Source organism: Pelmatolapia mariae, linkage group LG8, assembly GCF_036321145.2.
Source record: "Pelmatolapia mariae isolate MD_Pm_ZW linkage group LG8, Pm_UMD_F_2, whole genome shotgun sequence".
Lineage (NCBI taxonomy): Eukaryota > Metazoa > Chordata > Actinopteri > Cichliformes > Cichlidae > Pelmatolapia > Pelmatolapia mariae.
The window spans coordinates 17,106,929-17,127,233 of record NC_086234.1 but is presented as its reverse complement, the minus strand read 5'-3'; the positions used below and the strand labels follow the sequence as shown (position 1 = coordinate 17,127,233).

Genomic DNA, 20,305 nt, shown 5'->3' with positions numbered 1-20,305 from the left:
GTGTGTCAGTTATACTGCTGAATGTCACAGTTGCTCCAAAAAAGCCACCAAAGGCAGATTCCAGTCTAAACGCTGTCTCCACATGGAAAACAGGACTGATACACCTCCTGTTGTCAGACCTGCAGTGTTGAGGCCTGTGGAGTTTTCCTCTATCTTATAGTGGACACAAACAATTTTTTTGGACTGGCACAAATATTTTGTGTGCCTTCTTATTTGATGCAGCACACCTTATTGTTCTGTAAATAGATTTAAATGGTTATATAAAAAACGCCTGACGCCTTGGCTGCATTTTTAGGTAAATAGTACCATATAACTTTGTTGTTTGCAAAACTTGTGCATAATTCTACTTGCATTTCAAGTTATGAAAATGATTCGTTAAACATGTTTGTGGGTTTTACAGTAAAAAATATAACTTTTTTCTACTCGGATTTTGAATTTTTTGTCTGAATTTAGATCAATTATGCTAATATAGTATGCCAAAATGAAAAAATAACTCAAATTTCAGATATTTGAGGTTGTGCTGAAAATAATGATACCAAACAAGGCACGATAAACAGTTTTTAAAGGTTAAATATAGAGGTAAAATCAAAAGTAGTCAAAAGCGGCCAATTATACCCTGGACCCCAGAGCGTTAAACATATCAGGTCCCCATAAGGAGAAATATGTGCTAACGGCTGTCTAAATGACTCCGGTAAAGTTTGTAGCATGCGTGCTTGTTGTTTTTGTCTGCTTCCACTTGTCTTTGCACTAGGATGATGTCAGCGTAAATGTGCAGTCATATTCGTTATGTTCCCACTAGTGCTGTCAGCGTTAATCTCGTTAAAATGACTTTAACGCCATAACGCCGCAAATCTCCGTTAACGAGTTACCGCGGATCGCCCCGTGTGTGGGGCTGGACGGCGTCAACACGTTAACGAGCTAACTGCGCTAACGCACTAGTTCCCACCAATGTAATTGAGCATTGCGTGGCACATCCGACATACTGTTTTACTTTTGTCCATGACGCGCTTACCATCAGGGTCATGCTTCCCATGAAAACCAAGATAGTTCCAAACGCCAGATCTGAATGAGGGTGGGGGAGGTTCAATTTCGGGTAGCGTTGAGGCAGTTGTCATGTTGCAACGAGCTTAGCTTCTGTCTTGCTAGCTTGCGCTGCGCTCAGTGGATCTGCACTCGACAGTGCAGCCTAGGCGGAGTAGTCGAACACAGATCCACTGAGCGCTCAACACAGACAGCATCGTCAGAAGAAAAGTTGATAAAATAAATTTAAAAATTTGTATTGTTCGATACATATGCGTACCGAACCGAAAGCACTGTATCGAACGGTTCAATATCAATACGAGTATTGTTGCACCCCTAATGTTTATATATAAATATATGCGGTGGCCCCTAGAGACAAAGCACGTACAAACTCCAAAAAGCACGTACAAAATCCAAAGCACGTACAAACTCCAAAACACGTTTGTAGCATTAACTGAACTTCCAAAACAGAACTACCTAGATCACTTAAATTACACAATTGAAAGCATATGTGTATTGTTTGTGTATTTATACACAAGCACTCATATATATTCAAATATTTAAAAAAAAAATGTTCATTTACCTGTTACTACCACACACCAAATCTGGTCGTTGGTACGTCCTGGCTTGTGTAGCCACTAGGTAGCAAAAGCTCAACACTGCGCCTAGCATTCTGGAGCACTTCTGTTGTCTTTTGTACGTGTTTTGGAGTTTGTACGTGCTTCGGAGTTTGTACGTGCATCTGAGATTTTACGTGTTTTGGAGTATTTACGTGTTTTGGAGTTTTTACGTGCTTCGGAGTTTGTACATGTTTTGGAGTTTGTACGTGCTTTGTCTCTAGGGGCCACCGTAAATATACTTTTATTTATTCCCTCTACATAAAATGTAATAAATAAATCATATAATACAAAAACCAACTATTCACATTTCAACTATTTAAATTTTCAGCTTTTTCCTTTTAAACAATTTTAAAGTGAAACAACGCAGAACACTGCAAACCACAACACAATTAAATATAAATTAAAATATGAAAACAAAAAGAAGATGCATATTCTCTGTCATATAGGCCTGCATGAATAAACTTTCTCAATCCTTTATCATCCGCAACTGAAAATAGTTGTGGATGATTACTATACCTTTCTAGTGTGACGTTGTTGTCCCTGGCTCTCTTTCTCTCTCTTTCCTGTTTCCTGTTCCTCTCTTTTCTGTTCCTGTGCTGTCACTACCCGATCCGTACCGGAAACCCGATCGGTACCCCGCATGCGCGAAAGGTGTCTACTTCCGGTCGAAGCGTTTTACGATAGTTACAGGTCAGAATATCTGTTAAGATGTTAAGAATAATAAGTGTCTCTTAAAATGTTTCCGATTATGAAACATTTAATATAATGTAGACAAAAACAAAAAAGTAAAAAGATAATTACGGATCAGGACTCCCCGATCCTTCCTGCGCATGTGCAAAGTCGGACCGTACAAATCGGGTCTACCCGATCCGTACCGCGCATGTGCACGGGTTTTCTTCTTCTTCTGTTCGTTTAGTAGCAGTTTACTCCCCAGTGTACGAGGATGCCGCCCCCTGCTGACCGAGCGAACGAACCCTATTGTAAACTGACTTAGCGTCATTACAAACGTGTGTTAAATTTGATTTAGTGATAGTCAGTGTGTTTATGCTTGTCTGTGTGGAGAGGATTGATTGGAATAGTGATGATGATGTCCACTATCACTGTCAGTTGTCAGTAAACACGTCATCTGGCTGATGAATCTTCACGTGACATATTACAAAGTCTGTATTATGAACTCTGTAATTAAGCGCCATTCTTCTTATTTTACGGCGCTGTTATTCAATCGGGGAACGCTCTCTGTTGAGGAGAAAAGCATGAAATTGTTTGTAAATGGATTATCCACTGTTTAAATGTCCCGGTAGTCGAAAATGAGGCAGAGCTGTTGAGAAATGCTAGGAGCTAACTGGGCGCTAACCGTGTCATTCAAAAACATTAACTGTCGCAATGTTGGCAAAGAGAGGAAGTGACGTAAGATTTGCGCATGCGGGGTACCGATCGGGTTTCCGGTACGGATCGGGTAGTGACATGTGCTACTGCGAGTGTAACTACCGCCCCTCCCCCGTCTTCCCAGCGCAAAGCACAAGGCTCGCGTGCAGAGTGAAGCGGAAAAAAAGTGCGAGAGAGAGGGTGAGAGAATGAAAAAAAAACCCTCGCGTCGTTCACTTCAAAGAAACACTAATGTCATGACTTCTGTCTCCCAGCAGCGTTGCTGAAGTGATCCTTCTTTCCTCCTTTTTTGTTCCCTATTGATGATCTACGGTAATTTGTGATATTGCTCCACATAAAACAAAAAGGTTTTAATGAAATCATTGTGATACAGAAATTTGGATTCTTGTGCATGCATTGGATAAAAAGTAATTTTGTCAAGACTGAATGTACTTCTGTGTTTACCAACTGCTCGGGAAGTCCGAACTGACTTTATGGTTCATAAGTGTGAACTCAGGGAACTCCTGTCGTGACCTCCCCTCTGTGAGCACACACACACACACACACACACATATTTTTCGTGTTTGCTTCAATTAAGATGTGTCTTTAAATCTACGATACCTTTCTTGTTCAAATAGTTTATTCACATAGTAAAGAAGTAGCTAGGGAACTCAGTAAGTAGTAACAGCGATAGTTTTCTAAAATACAGAGGATTTTATCATCCGCAGTTTGTGAAAACTGCAGTTAAAAAACAAATCAGTAGATTCACAAATGATGGACTCTTTTCAGATGTACGCTTCATGTACTGATTAACATACAGTTCAAAGACGTGCAATAGGGTGCACACTGGTTATGCTATTGTGGATTTTGCTATATGAATATGCTCAAGAGTCTGTTTGAGCTAAAAACTTGAAATATATATATGTATATTTTAAATCAGTAACATAGATAAAATATTTTGGATAACAAATGAGTCACATTTTAAAAAACTGTTTGAATAATCAAAGAGACATTTTTAAGGCGCAGGCTACAACAGACATGCTTACCAGGAGCAGAGAAACACGCTGTAATGTCTCTTTTGCATAAGCCACACCAGAAACGCTCTGTGCGGATAGCAAAGTCTGCGCTGTGGGAGTGTCTGGACCCTCCACGCCGGGATCTGCCGCACAACCTCGCACTGGTCCCAAGGGGGCACGGCAAACTTGTAAGCCCTAGTTAGGCTCCCGAAAAAAGATGCTCGAGTTTTTCTTGTGTCCAACAAAAATTAGTTCTAATATGTTTTATTGTAAATGTTACTCCGGGCTGTGTTGAAGTTAGCACAATTTAAATTCAAAAAATTATTAGTCTCTTAAATGAATGGCATCTTGACGTAGCTAGACCGACACCGGGGACTCAGTAAGAGGGTTAAAAAAACTAATACATTGTTTTCCATCTTGTGCACTTGAGTACGCTCCAATGAAACTCGAAAAGTGGGATAAATCCACACACACAATATGGAGACGATGACTTGGCATTTGTTAGGGAGGAGCGTAAGTATAGAGAGGAGGAATTCCTACTTCTCATTCATGTACTCTGCAATGTGCGTTGTGTCGAAACTGTCCCTGTAACATGTTTATTTCTTTTCAGAATAAATGGCTGAGAAAAAAAAACATCAAAGTTGAGGTAAGTGGTTACTGTTCACCACACCTAAACAGTATCGTGTTTTTGTTTATCTGATATTAGTTTCTGAGGGCCAAATTTCTCTTTGGGTAAAAATTAAGCCAACATCCAAGTGTCAAAGGCCTCTTAAGGTCGGTTCTAAAAAACAAGTCAGTCCCTGAAGCTTATTTGTGCCACAGATGGTAATTCGGTGACAACTCAAGTCTGTGGGAATGTGTAAGGAATGTTTTGGGACCGGACGCGTCTGATCTTAAAAAACTAACTTCGTCGTTACATTACAGCAATATTGAGGAAACATTTAAGGGTTGATCATGGAAAAGGATGAAGGTCAAAGGGAAAGTCCATGCCCCGCTTCCGGTCATGCTTCCATCCGGCGTAGTCATCCGACCGGTCCATGCTATATCGCCCCTCCTGACCCGGAGTGGTATAACATGTTGTAGAAAAATTTGATCGATTCTCTCTCCATTAAAATTAATAATTTCTCTGGGGGGGGTTTTCTTATACGCTTATGGTACCCGACGGAGGAAGTTGAAGCATCCCGAGCTCTCGGAGGAAATTGACTGGGATGAATTGATCTTATTGACGGTCGTCTGACTCCTTCTTGATGTGCGTTTGTTTGTTATCTCATCGTCCGGACATCTGGTTTTTTTTTTCTCTCTGTGTGCACAGTCAGGGGACAGAAAAGGCTGAGGTCCATTTTCTTTTAGGGCTGCCTTCTTGCAGCAGTTGTCCGTTTTTCGCATCTCCGACGGTAATAATATCGCTTAGAGAGGGGTTATTTGTTTGCTTTATGGGCGACGGGCATCTGACTCCTTGCTAATGAGAAAACCCGCTTGCCTGTTGTAAAAGCAACTCTAGAAAAAGAAAACTCTTTCCCACGGGGGGGGGGGTGAAATTACTTTAATAAAGTTATTTGAGTTCTGAATATGTGCGCAGTGCTTTTTTTCACTAAGGGTTATTTTACACATACAAGGAGATGAGGCCTGTATGAAATTCTTTGCTAGGTTACAAGCATTAAGAAATACTAATATTGATTAGAGGGGTTGTTGACTCCTTCTTGATGTGTGCAAAACAAGGCCATTTTCTTTTAGGGTTTCTGTTTTTTTCTGTCTATTGAGCGTTTTCTGCTAATGAGAAAACCTGTTGTAAAAGTAGCTCAAAAAAATGAAGAAAAAACTCTTTACTTTGGTCTGAGAAGGAGTGGCTGCACAAAACCAAAATACCTCATCAGGGTGTTTTAATTGTTTAAGTAGGACCGAGTTCTGAATATGTGCGCGGTGCTTTTTTTCACTAAGGGTTTTTTGTACACGTACAAGGAGTTGAGGCCTTTATGAAATTCTTTGCTAGGTTATGTTGCCTCCCTGGTGTGACAGGTGTCTGGGAGGGGTGCGATCCTAGATCCCGCAGCTGTGTATTGAAATAAAGAGGCACAGATCATGAACTTGTTTATGATTCAACTGCAGGATTTATTCTGCAGATTTGCCTCCCAGGGGGGTTTACGCTCCTCCTGAGCGCTATGCGCCACCTAGTGGTATTTTTAAGTAATGCCATGGAAGATGTAAAGTGTAATTAGAAAATACTGAATCAACACTGAAAGATATAACAAAGACCAAAATATAACTGGGGTGTTCCCTTTTTTTCTTTATGAAGACAAAAACTGAACTAACATCCCCATAAGTCTTTTTATCTCTTAACTTTTTAACTATCAGTTTAATCCAGATTTATCAGCCACACATTTCAACTTAAACACATATGTTAACCTTTTACAGTTACAAGCAATAGAAAGTCCTTCTTTTCATTACAAGCACTGGTGTAGCTTGCCTCCACCAGGCGCTATATAAATGCAATCCATTACTAGTCAGATAATCTTAAAGGTTTTTATTTTATTGCATCTGTAATAAGAAAGTAAAAATAAATCTAAAGCCTCTATTGTAAAAAGAAATGGCTCTCAGTCTTTACCGAGAAAATGGTTATCAAGCTCTTTGTCATAATATTGATGCTATTACTGAAACATTTTAATAGAATTCAAACTATGTGTCACGGACCCGGCTCTAGAGGACTCGGGGGTCCGTGAGCAGTGGGGATTATTATTATTATTATTATTATTATTATGTGGGGGCTGTGTCGTCTACTGTTCTGTCCACATTTGTATGTAGAGTGTGTGTGCGTGTGTGTCTGCTTCTCTCTCTCTCCCCCTGGTGCTCGGGGCTGTTTACGGAAGTGCGCGCCGTGGGAAAGGCGTGACCTGACGACTGTCGTCATTCGGAAGTCCCTCCTCGCTGTTGCCGGCCCACCTGCAGGTGATTACCTGATCAGCGGTTGTTAATCATCTCCTGGGGCTAGATGGAGGTATTTAACCGGGACTCGCGGCGACAGTCGACGTGGGATTATTACTCCTGACTGGTATAGTCTGTGCTAGACGTGTGAGCTTGGTATTTGGCTAGCGTGTGTGGCTAATTGTGGATTGTCCTTCTTCCTCCAGGAAAGTCGAGCGAAGAAGCGAGTTGGGGAGCACACACACTAAGGGAGCTACAGCACGGGACGCACGGGGAGCAAGGGACGAGCACCATTGGCAAATTGCATCTCTGAGTTAATTGTTGGACTTACCTGTCTATTCACTGTAAATAAAGTGCACTGTGGCATCGCAGAGTCCCGCAGAATTGTCCCTCAACCATCCTCCCTCCACCGACCCCTCCCTCTCTGGACAAAACATAATGTATTTTTCCCGCCGGATGCGATTAGTCACACATATGGAATCGATTAGACACTTTCGGAGTACTTCCGTTAAGGTCAAAAGGTCAAGGCTAGGGTCATCAATCAAACTCGCATTCTTGAGTGACACAAGCCATAGTGTTATTTTCTTGATATTCATAGATTTTATCAGGCTCATCTAACTTATATATATAGTGATATTTACTAAGCCTCGGAATTACTTTTTAGAGTGTATGGAACTTGGCCTTCAATTTGAAGATGGTACTGGGGCTCACTCAAAATATTGCTGTAGCTTAGTTATGCGGAAAACTTTCAGGTTGCCCCAAAGCACTAAAGGTCTATCCAGATCAGTCAAATGTGGGATGCTTGGAGCAGACACCAGTAGACCGTTCCAGCTATAAAAATGCTTTCCCCCACTATAAGATTTTTTACCAAGAAGAACTGTTACAACAAAGGGATAATCAACCAAGCACAAATTTCCTTACTTTTTAAATTTTTGTTTTAACTTTACAGTAAATGTACAAGAACAAATATTAGCTTTGTTATTCTGTTTCAGATTCATTTCCATCAGTCCCCGGTTCCTGATCGGTCTCTGCATTTTCATTCATCGTCTGTGAATATTTCCTCTTGAAAAACCCAGCCTAGGAGTACAAGGGGGGAAAATGAAAGTACAGAGATCATTCATTAGACTTACATTCAAAATTAAAGCAAATAACTACATGAGTAAATATAAACTCTTGAACTTTGTTTTAAAAAAGACATAGACATATTCTCTAAAAACCTTTCACAGCTGTGTGATGAGTTGAAAAAGTGTAAGAAGAGTCTTTCACCTTATACAGGCCAGCAGTGAGTAAAGCCAGAAAAGCCAACCCTCCCAGGGATCCTCCAATGATCTCTTTGGTGAAATTTGTCTGAGGATATACTTCTACCTCGACTATAATCTGAGAGATAAGGTAACAGAATGTGGATGATATTCAAGCACTTGTGTAACTCAAACAAGAGAAAGTAATGCAAAATCACCTTGCGAACAGGAGGGTTGTTGTTAGACACTGTTGAAAAGTAGATGTATTGGCTTTGGTCATAATCCACAGTGGCTGTACTGGTCAAGAGGAATTTGGCAGATTGAAGTCCAATCTAAGAAAAAAATGAAACGAGTTAAGCCTAAATTAGGTATGATTTGATTTAACTGTAAAATGGTTATATCTGAAGATTTAACCAAGGTACTCATATATACTCAGGAACGGTTCTAAAAACAAATATTAATGAAACAATTAAAAAAAACATTCTTCAATTACCTGCTCTATCCATCCTGAACTGAGGTTAGCAGATATTTTGTATGTTCTGCTCTGCATTCTTCCCATGAATGTGTTGCACTTGAACACTCTGCACATGGCTACAGAGCAGTCCTGTGGGTGATTTAAAGAAGACTGAATGAAACAAATCTGTGATTCAGTACAATGTTATGTTTTGAATCTGTACCATGGTTCAGTTTTAACAGGTAGGTAGCAAAAGTGCAGAAACATACTTACCACCACTTTATCCTTTTGTATCTTTGGAACAAAATCTTTGACACTTGGTTCTTCATCATTTTCTCTCTGACAGTCTACAATCTGAAATACATTTAAAATAATGTCAGGGTGATTGGTCCTAATTTTACCTCATTCACCCATCCCACAGCTAAATTTGACCCATTTTTCGATCTTCTGATACATATATTACCTGTAGGCTGCTCAATACCCAAATCTCTTTTTCACCAAGCTTCACTGGAACCTTGATCACCACAGTGAAATTAAGCGCTCTGATATCATTTGTTACCTAAAACATGGGGAGGAAAGAAAAAGCAGTCAAACACTATTATGGTTAGGTCTAACTCTCACAGTCATATTTATTATATTTTATTATATTTTACCTTGATCAATTGTTGGACTGGTATCTGCAAATTATGCATCCCAAAAGTGAAATTGCTGTAACTGAAGGAGCTAAACAGATACATTTCAAACATTAAATACCTACTGTGTAAGACAAAATGTGTTACTTTGAAAATAATTTATTTTATAACGAACAGAACAACACATACTTTTCAAATGTCATGAAAATGCTGTATTTCACATCAATCCATTTCTTTTCGTAGATTTCACTTGTATTAGCGTTCTCCTGATTTCCACTGAAAGAAAGAAGTGAAATGATTTGTACTGTCTGTGAGGTAATTGCTTAAATGAGAAGGACCTGTACTAAATGAACAGTACCTTGTGGCATTAGCAGTGATAAAGATCTTCCCCTCTAGTTGAGTGTTTGTTTCGATACCATATGAGACAATAAAGAAAGCCTTGATTGAATTGAAGAAGAGAGATCAGAGTGACTGCTCATTTTGTTAAACTGTGTAGAAGTGAAAAGACAAAATCATACCACAATAACAAACCTTAGTTTTGCTCTTAAAAATTGGCTTGTCAATAGTGCAGTCTGTCCTTCCACGGGATAAACCATCTTCACTGTCCAAGGATTTGCACTCAATTCTTCCCTTTATTAGAAAATAAAATGACTGCTGGATGCACTGGGAGAGCAGCAAATCAATGATGAACTTGATCCTGACGCATTACCTGCTGAATGGTGAACTTCCTGTAGGAGAGTCCAGCTGGGTACGTGAGAATAACACGACTGTTGTAGGAGTTTTCCCCACTGTTCTCCACTGAGACTGTGACATTCAAAAGCTCATCAATGCCCACTTTAACCTCTAAGGATCTGACAAGAATGAAGGAAGAAGAAAAGACTACACTGTGATGCTGAACTTGTAGGAGGCTAAATATAGTATAGCTCTGTGTGTCACGGTCTGCGGAGACAGGCCGTGTGGTGGTGTGTGTGATGGACCCAGGTGCGTACACAAGTGAGTAGACGGGAGTGAACTTAACAGAAAGCGAGCCTTTATTATGGCTGAAGACAGAGTGTACAAACAAAGCAGGGATAGCGTGGCTAAACTAGACTATAACTAAACTGGGAAAACTAGTACTGTGACAAACTAAGAAGACTCAGGGACTATGGTGATAACTGCAAAGACTGACCGTGAAAACATGGAGGTGGGAACACAGATGACGTGACACAGACTGCATGAAACACAGAGACTAAATACACATAAGGGATGATCAGGGGAAGTGGCCACACATGGGAGCACAGCTGACACACATGAACCTAACGACAGGACAGGAGAGGTGAAACTAAATACACTGACATTGAATACAGACTTCCAAAGTAAAACAGGAAACATGGAGACTAGACATGACATGAACTAAACATAACCACGCAGACATGACGCATGAACCAGGGAGACTTAGTACAGGGAGAGATGACATAAACAACTAAGGAACAAAGGACTAAACAGCAATCTCAAAATAAACCAGGGCACAAATGAATAAAAAAGATACATAAACTCAAACACTGGGTCACACGACCCAGCCCATGACGCTGTGTTGAATTCTAACATATTAATAATGGCTGTGCGGAAGCTCGCTATATCATTTTAATTTGCTGTCATTTCCTGGTGATCATAAAACACAAAAAATAACTGATGATGCATTATGAAAAAAGCTATTACCATCCATTGATTTTCGGACACTTATTCAGGTTTGGATCATGGAGGCCTCTGTCTAGGCAGAAATGCCCTGAGTTCTTTCTCTCAGCCAGCTCCTTCAGCTCATCCAGTGGGAAATCAAAGCATTCCCAGGCCAATAAGAGATCTTGAGTAATCTCTAGTAATCAGAATGGATGTCTCTAGGTGTCTTAGTCAGATGCTGACCCACCTCAACTGTTTCCTGGTGATGGGTGGGAAATAGGTTTTTTTGCTACAACAGACCAGTACAGCATCCAGCATAGTTGGAGCATACCCTTCAGCATTAGTTGGTTAGTCCCCAGGAGAGGCATCTTCAACTACCCCATACAGGGACTTCATGGAAGCTGGGTACACTGACAATCAAGACATGTTTTCAAACCCAATGGTGTAGGAAAGCAACCCTCTAATCTAGATGGGAAAACCAAACCACGGGCATACAAGTATACCCAGCCTTGCTCGTTGCCTTTCACTGATTTCATGTTTCTTTAGCCCTCTCAGGCTCAAATTAAGTTTTTGTTGCTAATGCACAACCAAGTCCTGCAGTGGTACGTCTGAGTAAAAAAAACTCATAAAATATGTATGTGGGGTAATCAGGTTGTTAGTTTTTAACTGTTGCAAATCGGCAACGCCTGCCTCGAGAGGGTTAATAACTGTCAATAAACCAACTTCTCAATGATTTGAGCCATGTTTCTGTCTGTCATGGTTTGTGGGAGCATTGTGCTGGATGTTTCTGGATGGCTCTTCGGTTACGCCCTCGGGCAGGGCCACCAGCGTCACACCTGAATTTCATCAACAGACAGTCACAGGAGGCCTACTTCAGCCAGCAAGGTCTGCTGCTCCATTCAGCCATTCTCAGTGGTCCTACCTGCCTGCCCTGCACGCTGGATAACAGTCTCTGTAACTTCATCCCTCTAGATTCTCTCACAGAAATTTTTCCCCTTCGAGCTCCGCGGTCTGGCTCTGACAGTAAACACGCAGCATCATTATCCTGCTTTACTCTCTCTCCTCTGCTTCCCTGCAGTTAAGTAATTGTTTCCTCTTCTGTTTCAGTTTTCCCACGGTCCCAATAATGCCTTCTCTCCACACTCACCTCCATATTTGCTCCTGTTTCCTCTGGCCTGAGTTTAAGTTTCACTTTCATAGTTTGCTATTGTTTTCTCACAAAAGAAATAAAATGTATATAGTTCGCTGCTAAATTTGTGTTGAGTCTGCTTCTGGGTCCAGTATTCATGAGAACCTCGGTTCATGACAGTGTCTAAAGTTTAGTGAACCTCAATGCCTTCTTGGGGATTGGTATAATTTTGAAATAAATATTCCCTGCCATTGTTGGGTTTGTTTCTTTAATCTTAATATGTGGTGGTGATCTCTCAATCACATACTACCACCAGTGTGTGTGTGTGTGTGTGTGTGTGTGTGTGTGTGTGTGTGTGTGTGTGTGTGTGTGTGCGCGTGTGTTATCATTGTTTGTCTCTTTTATTAGGATAAAATGATGCAGACTAAATATCAAACTGTCCCAAAATATCTATGTGCTTCAAACTTCATGATAAGTTTAAGTGTACATGTTATGAAACCTAACAAGTTACTAAAAACACAAGCAAAGCTAAACAAAGTTTTGTAATTCTGCCTCACCTGGTGAAGTTGAGATCCACTTTCAGGTTATCAACACATTTGTTGTCAGTTCCACAGTTGACCTCAAACCCTAACTGTGGAAGAGAGTGTGATGTCAAAAGCATTTATATTACACATTATTCACAGAATAAATGTAAACATTGTATAGATGAATCCAGCAAACAATTTGTGTGTTCTACCCAATGCCAGGTGTAACATAAAGTAAAAACTAGCCTTATATTTTTCAGTAATGCAATAATGTGATGCCTTACGGTACTGAATTCAGTAATTACACTTCAGTTACAATTATATTGTTAATAGTGTTGCAAAGTTTCATATAATTATCTGCTGGTTGGTTGGATAAAAAGGGAAAAAATATCTAACAAAATTGTTTTTTCTCCTGTGCACTTGGGCTAAAATTAGCTCATTCCAGTTTGTGTGCAGGAGGAGGGAAATAGTTGAGTGATCTACAGTAGAAATATGGACTTTTATTTTTTATTGCACAAGAGGAGAAGACTGCAATGGTAAAATACAAACTGCATCCAGGACAGAAACAGCAGCTGTTTGCACTGCTAACACGAATTGGATTATTGGAAGCATCTTCGCAGACAGCATGCTAGCAAAAAAACTAGCCAACAGAGGAACGTTAAAGCTGAGCGTATGCAGACCCCAGCCCAGCTGCCAGAGCCCAATCAGCTAAGAAAGGCAGTGATTAGCAGTCGAGCTTGAAGCCTCCATTTCTATTCATTAATGTTTCTGAAGGAGAATCACTTTTGCAACCATTTCGAAATCGCTTGTGTTTATATGTAAAAACTAAAGGAAAGATCATATGTGTGTTCTCGTTGGGATAGGGATTGCATTGGTGTGTCAGACTGTAGTCTAAGATTTATATTATTAACTTATAATTATGAGACAATGCATTTTGGGTCATTTCATGGAATAAAAAGAAAATAATGTAATGATCAGTGTAATAAACTACTTTAGTACTTTTGTAGCATATTGGATTACTTTTAAGAAAAATAACAATTCATTTCTAATACGCAACTTTTTTTGAGTAATGACCCCAAATATGTAGCTGTGCCTGCTGTTGGTGCTGGGAATAAAGTTCCTAATAATATTCTAGTACTAATTTCAACTAGAAATCTCTCCAGAATGTATTCTGCCTCAGACTGCCCTCAGATATCTGGTTAATAAAGTACCTATAAAGGTTACTTACAGGATGAATGGTTGCTGTTTGAGCCTGTTGGGCAAGGCTGGGTCTGAGATTTGTGTTTGAGGGCAAACCATCAAACTTGAATTTGAGCTCATTGGAAAGTGAATTGAGAGCATCTTCTGGACAGGCCTGCAAGAAGAGATGAGTGCTGAGTTTAGATTCAGTGTTGGATGACTTTTAAAAACAAAATGGAAATCAAAATATAATGTTACACCAAGTTGAACTTTCTCTGATGTTGTTATTTGGTTTTACCTCAACAAGGAACTTCACAGTTGAGCAATTTTTTCTTATTAAGTCCACAGTAAGTGATCCTGACTGCTCTCGTTTCCCACCAACATATGCTCGGTTGCTTGGAGGTTTGCGAGTGGCATCCAGTGTTAAAGTGTAATTAATCCTTGCTTGAGCTGGAATAAATCAGTGTTTGATTTCAATGCTGCAATTTACATACATTTAGAAAACATTAAATTGCTGGGCAGTGACTTTGTAGTTCAGAAAAGACAAGAATGATGAACCTGTGTTAACTGTAGACACTCTGCTCATGGTAAAGCAAATTTCAGCTGTGTTCTCCAGTGGTTTTGAGCAGTCTACATTCTGAGTAGGGATTTGGTTTGGGCTGAATGACACCTCAGCTTCAACCATTACTATGGGTCTTGATCTAGAAAGTAGGGAAACACATGTGAACAAGATTTGACTTTTTGTAGCAAGACTTTAGTCTAATCTTTCCTTTGCCCTAACATTTCATATGAACAACTACAGCTCAAACATTTTGAGACATTTAACATCTAATAGTCCTAAAATGTTTTAAATGATATATGATATAGTACCATTGATGTTAAGTTAGACTCTTTTTCTCCAATCGATCTTTCTGAGTTAACTTCAATAATTAATTCCTCCAAACCATCAACGTGTCTTTTAGACCCCATTCCTACAACACTGCTTAAAGAAGTCCTGCCATTAATTAATTCTTCAGTCTTAAATATAATCAACCTATCTCTAATAATTGGCTATGTACCACAGGCCTTCAAGGTGGCTGTAGTTAAACCCTTACTTCAAAAGCAATCTCTAGACCCAGCTGTCTTAGCTAATTATAGGCCAATCTCCAACCTTCCTTTCATATCAAAAATCCTTGAAAGAGTAGTTGTCAAACAGCTAAAAGATCATCTGCAGAGGAATGGCTTATTTGAAGAGTTTCAGTCAGGTTTCAGAGCTCATCACAGCACAGGAACAGCTTTAGTGAAGGTTACAAATGATCTTCTTATGGGCTCTGACAGTGGACTCATCTCTGTGCTTGTCCTGCTAGACCTTAGTGCAGCGTTCGATACTGTTGATCATAATATCCTATTAGAGCGATTGGAACATGCTGTAGGTATTACAGGTACTGTGCTGCAGTGGTTTGTATCATATCTATCTAATAGACTCCAATTTGTTCAAGTAACTGAAGAGTCCTCTTCACACACTAAGGTCTATTATGGTGTTCCTCAGGGTTCAGTGCTAGGACCAATTCTATTTACATTATACATGCTTCCCCTAGGCAGCATCATTAGAAGACATAGCATAAATTTTCACTGCTATGCAGATGATACGCAGCTCTATCTATCCATGAAGCCAGGTAACACACACCAATTAGTTAAACTGCAGGAATGTCTTAAAGACATAAAGACCTGGATGGCCGCCAACTTTCTGCTTCTTAATTCAGATAAAACTGAGGTTATTGTACTCGGCCCTGAAAATCTTAGAAATATGGTATCTAACCAGATTCTTACTCTGGATGGCATTACCTTGGCCTCCAGTAATGCTGTGAGGAACCTTGGAGTCATTTTTGACCAGGACATGTCCTTCAAGGCACATATTAAACAAATATGTAAGACTGCTTTCTTCCATTTGCGCAACATCTCTAAAATTAGAAATATCCTGTCTCAGAGTGATGCTGAAAAACTAGTTCATGCCTTCATTACTTCTAGGCTGGACTACTGTAATTCTTTATTATCAGGATGTCCTAAAAACTCGCTGAAAAGTCTTCAGCTAATCCAAAATGCTGCAGCAAGAGTACTGACAGGGACTAGAAAGAGAGAGCATATTTCTCCTGTTTTGGCTTCCCTTCATTGGCTTCCTGTTAAATCCAGAATTGAATTCAAAATCCTGCTCCTCACTTACAAGGTCTTAAATAATCAGGCCCCATCTTATCTTAATGACCTTGTAGTACCATATCACCCTATTAGAGCACTTCGCTCTCGCTCTGCAGGCCTACTTGTTGTCCCTAGGGTATTTAAAAGTAGAATGGGAGGGAGAGCCTTCAGTTTTCAGGCCCCTCTTCTGTGGAACCAGCTTCCAGTTTGGATTCGGGAGACAGACACTATCTCTACTTTCAAGATTAGGCTTAAAACTTTCCTTTTTGCTAAAGCATATAGTTAGGGCTGGACCAGGTGACCCTGAATCCTCCCTTAGTTATGCTGCAATAGACGTAGGCTGCCGGGGATTCCCATGATGCATCGAGTTTTTCCTTTCCAGTCACCTTCTCACTCACTATGTGTTAATAGACCTCTCTGCATCGAATCATATCTGTTATTAATCTCTGTCTCTCTTCCACAGCATGTCTTTATCCTGTTTTCCTTCTTTCACCCCAACCGGTCGCAGCAGATGGCCGCCCCTCCCTGAGCCTGGTTCTGCCGGAGGTTTCTTCCTGTTAAAGGGGAGTTTTTCCTTCCCACTGTCGCCAAAGTGCTTGCTCATAGGGGGTCATATGATATGATTGTTGGGTTTTTCTCTGTATTTAATATTGTGCTATCTACTGTACAATATAAAGCGCCTTGAGGCGACTTTTGTTGTGATTTGGCGCTATATAAATAAAATTGAATTGAATTGAATTGAATTGAATTGAATTGAATGATGATATATGGAATAATGAATTATAAATCAGGAATGCTTTTTAATGGAATATATATGTAGGTGTACCTATTTCCCATCACCATCACTCTTGTGTGCCAGTATTAATAGTATTAATGGGTAGAATAAATGATACCTATTTGATCATGTCAGCAGTGCTGAAACACGTGGTATAGTATGAAAACGTTTTTGATATTGCATGCATTTCCATTTCTGTATGAACAAAGTTACCGTTTCACACATTTATTGCTTTTTTTTTTTTTTTAAATCAGCAGAGCATTTTTCATCATGTGGTAAAATAATTTGAAAAAAATGTCTAATCCTTTTGACTCAATAAACTTTTTGCCATGATCCTGTGTTTATGTATTTGGACATTTTGATTCTATCTTATTTAATATTCTGCAGTTCAGTTTACGATCCTGGTTTTGGCTCTTTTAGTTTTGTTTCTGCTTTGTGTAATATTTGTATTTTGTGGTCTTAGTTTTGTCGTCTAGTCTTTAGGTACCTCTTACCGTGCCTCCCCTGTGCACTGCGTTCCATGTTTAGCCACTCTTGTGTTAATGTTTGTTTATCTCTTGTCCCTGTGTTTTATGTTCCCTCCTGTTACCCTGGTCTGTTGTGTCCCCTTGTCAGGTTACTCCCAGTCCTAATGTCAAGTCCATGTGTCTTAGTCTGTTTCTCAGTGTTGTTACTTCCCCTTTTATTTTGACAGTCTCTTGTCCTGTATACATTGTGTTTTGTTTTGCTTCTCATGTGCTGGTAGTGTGTAAGTAGTTTCAGTTGTTCTTCCATCTGTTGCGCATCCTCTCATAATCGCATGTATTTAAGTCCTCAGTCTCCCTCCGATCATTGTCATGTCATCTCCGTCTGCTGTGTCTGCTCTTTTCTTTTCTTTTGTTCCATGTTCACTCCTAGTCGTTAATTCCAAGTTTCTTAGTCCTAGCTTCCAGTTTATCTTTTGTTTGTTTCTAATACTTCTAGACAACAGTTTTACCCTCGATCTGTATTTCTTTAAAAATCATAAATCCCTTATAATGAATGACTCAATCATATATGATAAATTCATTGATATATAACCTATGTGCAGTTCTTATTATGGTGACCTTTCAAATTTGCCTAAGATTTGACAGGCAGTGCATTTGTTAAGATTGCAAATTAACAACAATGGTGGAATTACCACAGATAACAATAATGCATGACTGGACTATCTTGGACTGTGACTTACCTCAGTAAAACCACTTTACCCTTTGAACCCACCGCTAAGTCAGGCAGTTCATCACCACTCTGGTCAAAAGACGACTGACTGATTGACAGGCCAAAGAACTTCAGTCCTGACTGGACCTCAGAGCCAGTAATTCTCTGTGTACATGAAAACATTTGAATTAGTTAAGCTGCAGATTGTATATTGATAAATAAGTTTAGTCACCTTTGTGAATTCCTCGATGTTTGTACCTGTGAGTAAGTAGGACTGATTCTTCCTCCTCCTTCACTGTGGAATATGTAGATGCTGCCTTCACCATCATTCTCCAAAGGTGCTCCAACTGCCAAATCCATGAATCCATCTGAGTTTAGATCAGGCAGTACAGCAAGAGAAGAGCCAAACCTTCCTTTGACAGCTGCATGTCCTTTTAGTACTAATGGATCATCAAAATCACACTCCACAAACTGAAAGCAGGAGAATGAATATTATATGATCATTAGGGAAGTTGACAAATAAACGAATTCGTTTAATTGAAGTGGATAAAACTTTGATTTACCAAAACAGTTAGTCTACAAACATAAACTCTTCCCTCTCTATCAGGCTCCATGTACATTGGGGCTGATATGAAGATTAGATCAGTGATGTCATCATTATTTATGTCCATGGTACACACCTCTGCTCCGAAATATTCACCAGTCTGATACTGTGTAAGGAACACATTATTGATGAAAATAATTGCATAAATCCAAATGAAAACAATTTTTATTTAAGAAAGTATTTACTACCAGTTTACAATCCTATTCAGTTTTTTCTTGCAGTAAATTCATACCTGTGATGCCAACGGCTCAATCTTTTGGTTTTCTAAGCTTTCTCTGTTAACAGCGACCACAACTCCTCTGTGTTTATATCTTGGAGCACCAACAATTGTCAGAGAGCCACTTTGGGTTTTAGCAGTTGCCATGGAGTAACCTAGAATTTAGGTAGCCAAAAAGAGAAATGGATATGGAATCTGATTCAAGTGTTTGTGTGAAAGAATTGCAGCAGAGCTGTGTATATACATGAACACATGTGTATGAGTTAGATTGTTAAAACTGTAATATTCTTACCAAGATAACTGTCAGGCTCCAAAGACACGTCCTCATATGTTTTCAGCTTCTGGCCTCCTGTTGTGTATTGCACGTAGCCTCCCTTCCACTGGTTTGCACCAACAATAGACATCTGAATTCCCTACAGTGCAGACAGAAAATACATTTTATATACAATTTCTTTTACCTTTAAAATCCGGACTCTTGTTTTTATAAAAAGCGTGTGAATCTTTCTTTCTATGACTAGGCTGTCTGTTGAATTTCAGGTAGTTTTAATTACCTCAGGCACAATAACTGCACTGAATCCCTCTTGAGACATTTCCATTTTCAGAGAGACTCCACCGGTTTGAGATCCTGTAAAAATATAAAATATAAAAAGGTTTATTGATAGACACAATACAACGCATTACACTAGTAATTTAGTGTAATGATATCTGTTTATTATAAAGGTGCCTCAGTAGTTATTTTTCATTTCACTAATGCTTAGTGAAATCAACCTTTATCCACAAGCAATGATGTAATAATGCAATGTAACATTTAAAGAAATTTTATCAAAGCTTGTTGAATGTTAAATATATGATTTACCTTCAATGGAAAAAATTTTGTCCTGCAAATTCTGCCGGATTATTTCAAGTGCGTTGAAGTTCTCCACTTGAAACACGTGATTGTCTGAGTGAGACGATGCAATGGTGCGCAGTTCTTGTTTTGCTTCAGTCAGAATAAATGCATTCCCCACCTAGGGTTATTTAAAAAATGTGTTTACATTTTCATGCAAAATTATTTATATATTATATATATTAATAATATATATTATTATTATATAAAAATTTTTAAAACAGTTTAATACAAGGATTAATACAGTCTATGTTTCCATTATTAATTTAGCTTTTTTATTTATTGAAATTTGAGCATGGTACTGTAATTAGATACCACTCCTGAATATTCGATGATTAGCTGGAAATGCTGGGAGTGTAAATGCAGCTATTCGTCGAGTTCAATTCAATTTTATTTTATTTATACAGCGCCAAATCATAACAGCCATCACCTCAAGGTGCTTTATATTTTAAGGAAGACCCTACAATAACCCTCATGCTCCCCTTCGGGGCAGCCCCAGACCCCGGGGGTCTCAGAGTACCCCACCCTCAGTAGAGACCGGTGAATGAAAATGTTAACCCTCATGCTTCCCTTCGGGGCAGCCCCAGACCCCGGGGGTCCCAGAGTACCCCAACCTCAGTAGAGACCGGTGAATGAAAATGTTAAAAAAAACCAGAATGATCATTTGGGGTCGAAGAGTGCCCCAGAGCGATTCTAATGGGTTCGTCAGGGGATCGGGAAAGA

At 39.4% G+C, this 20,305-nt stretch overlaps 1 protein-coding gene across 1 annotated transcript in view; it reads right to left on the bottom strand.

Moving 5' to 3' along the window:
- Positions 1–7,918: 7,918 nt before the first annotated feature.
- Positions 7,919–20,305, bottom strand: part of LOC134633524 (integrin alpha-M-like) — a 216,923-nt gene continuing 204,536 nt past the window's right edge. The window contains exons 9-30 of the mRNA XM_063482352.1: positions 19,553–19,703; positions 19,248–19,321; positions 18,989–19,109; positions 18,712–18,851; positions 18,439–18,585; positions 18,134–18,346; positions 17,907–18,040; positions 14,311–14,453; positions 14,051–14,202; positions 13,802–13,927; positions 12,607–12,680; positions 9,974–10,115; positions 9,796–9,894; positions 9,623–9,702; positions 9,454–9,540; positions 9,286–9,355; positions 9,096–9,191; positions 8,906–8,986; positions 8,672–8,782; positions 8,397–8,510; positions 8,207–8,317; positions 7,919–8,017 (exon numbers count right to left, since the gene is read on the bottom strand). Coding sequence (XP_063338422.1) covers positions 7,919–8,017; positions 8,207–8,317; positions 8,397–8,510; positions 8,672–8,782; positions 8,906–8,986; positions 9,096–9,191; positions 9,286–9,355; positions 9,454–9,540; positions 9,623–9,702; positions 9,796–9,894; positions 9,974–10,115; positions 12,607–12,680; positions 13,802–13,927; positions 14,051–14,202; positions 14,311–14,453; positions 17,907–18,040; positions 18,134–18,346; positions 18,439–18,585; positions 18,712–18,851; positions 18,989–19,109; positions 19,248–19,321; positions 19,553–19,703 — 2,565 coding nt within the window. The remainder of the gene's footprint in view (positions 8,018–8,206; positions 8,318–8,396; positions 8,511–8,671; positions 8,783–8,905; positions 8,987–9,095; positions 9,192–9,285; positions 9,356–9,453; positions 9,541–9,622; positions 9,703–9,795; positions 9,895–9,973; positions 10,116–12,606; positions 12,681–13,801; positions 13,928–14,050; positions 14,203–14,310; positions 14,454–17,906; positions 18,041–18,133; positions 18,347–18,438; positions 18,586–18,711; positions 18,852–18,988; positions 19,110–19,247; positions 19,322–19,552; positions 19,704–20,305) is intronic.